The following is a 5,753-nucleotide window of genomic DNA, read 5'->3' on the forward strand; positions in this document are numbered from 1 at the left end:
CCCCCTCTTAATCATGTAGCAAGTGTTGTTGTCATTGAAAGTTTTGAGTTTGAAGATTACGAGGTATGTTATATCTTTATTGATCCTTTTTTTCTGTCCACATTTAATATCTGTTGTGATTGAAATCACTTTTGGTTGAACTGGCAGTAATAGAAGCCACTTTTATTTTATCTTTCTAGTGTTTGTTACTCAACTTTGGCAAATTGAACTCTAACATGCATATCTTAGATTTTCTATGGTTGGTACACCCTTGACAAAGACTTAAAGGGTTGCTCAGGAACTTTTTATATTGTTTGTTGTTAATGGATGCCACCACAGAACCAGAATAATTAAATGCAAGAACGTCATCTCATTCTTTCTAATTCTAGCCTTTTTCAAGTTTTTTCGTTCAAAGATGTAATCCATTTTCATCATCGACTGTTCAGTATGCTTTTGCTAGGATGTGATTACTAATTAATCAGTACATTGTTTTTAGGTTGCATATTAGTAGTCTTTTGATATTTATATATTCCACAAATTTTATCCTTTCTGTGGGATTTTCTCTTCTCTTTTCTGTAGTAGTTCCACAATATTTGCACTCTCTTCCCTTATAAATGATAAGTGATTCTTGATTAGTCTGTGGAATGTAGATAGTGTTTTTCATTTGCTTCAATTTCCAATGCTTAACCTCTCAAGTTTATTCAATATGCTTAACTACTACTAATACTACTATTATGTTGATATAAGATTTTAATACCCTGAAATTAATATGATTGCTACTATTCCCTTCTTGTTTAGAACCATATAAGAGATAAACAAAGCTTATATCTTAGTTTCTGGTTTATTCATTGAGAATTTTTTTTGCTGCTTAAACCATGATGTTGTATATGTTTTGTCATGTGTACTAAAGCACAAATGTAATATCTTCTTCTGGTATTTCTGGTATTTGTTGCTGCATTCCATTAACTATTCCTTTTGTTTCTTTGTTGTAGAAAATTTGCTTGTTTATCCACCAGAACATGATATCTTTGGAGACTATGTCTATGAGTTATGGGATGAGGAGAAGATAAGAAAGATTCTAGGTTTCTTCACTCCCAGAAACATGAGAATTGATGTAGTAACAAAATCCTTCAAGCTAAATGGTACCATGTTCTGTTCTATTTAGTCATCATATTTTTATTGTAAAATATTGGACCATGTTTCTATGTTCCAAGAGTATAAGAACAATGACGATCTAATTTGAAGCCATATGGCTTTCTTTGATTTGCAACTATCAGTTGGTTGGATTGTCCCTTTTACATTGTAAATTCCCACAATTATTATGTTTCTTATGTTATGTTGATTCTGTTTAACTAAAATGTGTTTAATTTCTTTTATTTATACTGATAATTATGGGAAAGCAACTGAGTGCATATACTCTTTGACACACAATGTGTGTCATCTTCATTTATGACGGGGGTTTCAATGTCACGCAATGTAAGTCATAAATGCGTGTCATAAATTTTTGACACACAAATGTGTGTCGTCTTCATTTATAACGGGGGCTTCAATGACGCGCAATGAGCGTCATAAATGCGCGTCATAAATGTGTGTCATAAATGCGCGTCGTAAATTTATGTCGCACAGTTGCGCGTCATATGAAATTCATGTCACTGCCTTCAATGACAGGCAAATGTGTGTCATCTGCACCCATAGATGACGCGCAATGCGCATCATTAAAGGGATTTTTTCTAGTAGTGTTATAAATTCAAAATCTCACAACTTCATCAATTGTAACTTACAAGTTAGGTAAATATCAGATTAAGTCAATAACAAGTCGTATTATTTACAAGTTGAGTCAATTACATGTCAAATTCATAACATGTTAGGTTGATAACAGATCGGGTAATACCAGTTATTTATCAGGTTAATCTTGGGTCCGGGTTCATATCAATCGGTTGCAAGTCAGGTTCGGTTATCATATTATCGGTTTAATTCAGGTTCAGGTCATTCTCAGACCGGGTGCAGTTCAGGTTCAGATCCATAATTTCGAAGTCTAACTCGGGTTCAGGTCAACACTAGTTAGGACTCGAGTCGGTTTCGAGTCACCACCGCTCAGGTCACAAATAATTTTGACTTGAGTCAGTTTTATAGTTCAGGTCAACCTTTTACATCCCTAATTGTATGAAACACGTTGTTGTGACATAATATATATATAATTTAATGAAGCATTGGACCCAAGCCGTGGGTGAGGATAGTAATGTTATTGTTGATGAACAAAATAAATTGTGTCCGCGGTTGATGACACATCCCTTCTAGTTCTAGCGGAGAATTACAATAATTAGTACAAATGCGACCATTAACTCTTAGGAGAGACAGTATAATTTTTTTTAAAGTAAGAAGGATAATTTATAATTATTTCATAAATATTTAAATTTTATATACATATATAAAAAAGTTCTCTACCAGGTTGGGGGGCTACAGCCACTCCCAACATCAATTTTGTTCCGTCCTTTCATCAATAGATACTTTTTTTTTTGGTGAGAGAAAAGAGGAAAAAATGATATGAGAGAATATTACTCTAGATCCGAGGTGAAAAAATGGAAGAGAGCAAGAGATCCCTTATTTCAGTCTTTCCTTGAGGTATAACTATCTGATTATAGGGTAGTGTCAGATTCAAGTCATCATGCCTATTAATAGGTTAATAAATTGTGCAAATATGGTTGCCAACTACTAGATTTGATTAAAAGACTAAAGAATATGAACTTAGGAGAATAATCGTGATAAAAGGTGGTTTTAGAGATGGTGTATATCTTCAGAAAAATTTCAGAGACTCTCCCCATAGGGTATAATCCTCTACGAATCTTTATTGAAAAGATTTGATAACTTCAAGTGAATCGATCTTCTCCGGAGATATAACAGTTATTAATTTTGGGACACAGTTAAGTAATGTTTTCCCAGATTTGCGTATTGAGATCGAGATCTGCATGGCACTGTCGAGTGTCGGTCATTTGGGCATCAGCCAAAATGGGGACAGCCTTGCCCTCGGTCATTTTTCTCTTCTGAAATTAAAATGCGCCTTCGCTGTCTTGAATCTTTGATGTTAACACCATGTACTTGACAGATTGATGATTCCACTCAGACCATCCAAAATATTGAATCCTCATGCTAAAAATATAGCAAATCAGTTTCATTTCCATGTAAAGAAAAAGAACATCTGGTTTTCACACAGTCGGCGCCCCATACAATCATACATCATTTATCAGATACAAAGGGTTGTAATTTGTAAAAGCTTATGCTAATTTGCATAGCTCAAAAAACGGGGGGGGGGGGGCAAACTACAAAAAAAAAACACACAGGTTGCTAAGCTTGAAAATGGAAATGGGAAAGCATCACCCAAGGTCACTTGGTCGGTAAAAGAAATACTGAGCTCTTGACCAATATTTCCATCGGGATCAATCAAATGGAAAGATTCAGAATCAACTGAACCACGAACACTTTCAAAATTGGCCCTCAGGTACATAAGTTCATCGTCATGATGATGATCAAGTTCCTTTCCACTGATCAATCCAGCTCCAACAACTACTGAACTCATTAGCCTTAAAGCATCCATATCAGCTTTCGATGGCTTCCGCTTCATCGCGAACCCTACTTTCCTTCCATTACAGTACATAGTCCACAGCGGCGTCGACAGAACCGACTCTGAAATGCCTGAAGTGGTGCACTCCAGCGCGACTCGGAGGATACCGCCTCGCATTTCCCTTGCCAAAGCCGCCGTGGTGATTCCGAATTCAAGGAGAATCGGATCGTTTTTGGACTTGTGGTTTGCTTGGATACAAAAGCTGGCTTTTCCTCTACGATAACCAAAGATGGTGCCTGTAATAACGCTAGAGGTAGATACAGGCGGTGGATTGATTTCACAGCGTTCATCGATGAAGGCGCGGTTGCAGCTTGGCAGGAGGAGTTCCATAAGGGAACGGAGAAGCCTCCATGACCGGACTTGTTTCTGGCAGTCGACAGAAGTAACACCGTTTGTTAGATGGGTGGTGGTGGCGGCACTGATTGTTGGACACGACATGTTAATCTGCCTTTGCTTTTCTACAAGGTAAAAGGCTTGTCTCGTGGGTTGTTGCAGATGGTTGAGCCCTTTTTATAGCAGATGATTGGTGAGATTATGTTGCCCAAATTGTATCTATTTTAGGGCACCACAAATTAGACTTTTTTTTAAATAATTTAAGGCGATTAGTAGATTTAGTTGTTATAACTTAATTTAAAAAAAAATATTTTTATTATTAAAATTACTTTGATGGATTCGTATTTTGTTATAATATATATTTTGGTATAACCAACGACTAATTTAGATTGGGTACTGTAGAAGCAATGACGACCCTTCCAACTCAATTTGCTCCTTTCGCAATCGTCCGAATTTAAACCTCTGACCTTACTGAAGCGATCTAGTAGCTCATCACATTAGACCAACTAATTTTGGTGTTATAATTTATTACTTTAATAAATATGTAATTTTATCTATAGAGAATTATTAAAATGTCATAATAAAAATTGTTCAAAAATATTATAATGAATATAAAATCAAAATTTATAAAAGAAAAAAGAATCTTTTATACAATATTTCATGCGATATAAAGATTAATATTATCTTTATTGTTTTTTTTTTATGAATAGAAAAAGATAGGCAAAGCGTATTAGGTGGTTACAAGCTTAGCATAAGAGGGTCCCCTGATATCAACTCTTGGTCTAATGGCGTCAGGCGCAGACAAGAACGTATTTATTTTAAGAGTAAATTATGTATTTAGTACAAAATTATCAGTTTTGGTCCGTTTTAGTACTTAAACTTTTAATGTTTTTCAAATTATACCTAAAGTTTAATTTTTGTTTCATTTAGTGCCCACAATCAGAATTTTGTGTTAAGTTTTGAAAAAAATTTGGAAGTTCAGGTACTAAAACTGACCAAAATTGATAGTTTAGGTACTAAACACATTAACTTTTTAACGGTGTGGTACTAAAATGAAATAAAAATTAAACGTTATGTATGATTTTGAAAAAATTGAAAACTTAGTTACTAAAACAAACTAAAACTGATAATTTAAGTACTAAATACATAGTTTAACCTTATTTTAAATACTCTCTATCATTCTTTTATTAATCTATTTATATGTTTTTATATAGTCTAATTCTCACTATGTTCGTAATATTATGAATCAAATTTTGCCTTTATGTATTTATTTCAAAATAAAAAAAATTCAGAATAGATGTTACACACATATATGCACCATTAATATTGTAAGATAAAATTTATGATGATGATTAAATTGTTAAAAATTATTTTTGGATATTGAACTTTATTTTGAATTTTGTTACAAAATGAGTACAGCATCGTCTATTGTTACTAAATTAAATTAACGGGGGATCTCTTTTAGCCCCTCATTTATAATTAAAATTTCATTTTGTATTTGTTCAATATTTCTAAGTGGTGAAAATTTATTTGATATAACAAATTAAGGGTAAAATATTTTGAACTTAATTGAATTTATTAAAAGATTTCAAAAACAATTCAAAATCCAAAAACTTGATTTTGAACACAAAACAATTTTTTAAGTAAGTAGTATTGATATTGTTCTTACAGTATCAATACCACATGAACAATACCAATACTGTTCTTGAGGTATTGATACCACATGTAATAGAAGTATTGATATACTCTTAATAGTATCGATGCTACATGTTGTTTCAAAGGTGTTCAAATTCTAAAATACAAAATTAATATCGATACTCTT

General features: G+C 33.3%; 1 protein-coding gene across 1 annotated transcript; it reads right to left on the minus strand.

Moving 5' to 3' along the window:
- Nucleotides 1-1,612: 1,612 nt before the first annotated feature.
- On the minus strand, nucleotides 1,613-4,036 carry LOC120202149 (protein MIZU-KUSSEI 1-like). The gene is made up of 2 exons (XM_039202627.1): nucleotides 3,316-4,036; nucleotides 1,613-1,662 (listed from the first exon to the last, which is right to left on the minus strand). Exons 1-2 carry the CDS (start codon nucleotides 4,034-4,036, stop codon nucleotides 1,613-1,615), a joined length of 771 nt encoding a protein of 256 aa, XP_039058558.1.
- Nucleotides 4,037-5,753: the final 1,717 nt, after the last annotated feature.

The sequence above is a fragment of the Hibiscus syriacus genome, unplaced genomic scaffold (genome assembly GCF_006381635.1).
Source record: "Hibiscus syriacus cultivar Baekdansim isolate YM2019G1 unplaced genomic scaffold, ASM638163v2 tig00008262_pilon, whole genome shotgun sequence".
Taxonomy (NCBI): Eukaryota; Viridiplantae; Streptophyta; class Magnoliopsida; order Malvales; family Malvaceae; genus Hibiscus; species Hibiscus syriacus.

Excerpts from the sequence above, each read along its gene's own strand:
- LOC120202149 (XM_039202627.1), bottom strand. The coding sequence starts at position 4,036 with ATGTCGTGTCCAACAATCAGTGCCGCCACCACCACCCATCTAACAAAC. Across the intron at positions 1,663-3,315 it reads ATTTTCAAGCTTAGCAACCT|ATGACACACATTTGCCTGTC; the intron begins GTGTGTTTTTTT and ends CTATGGGTGCAG.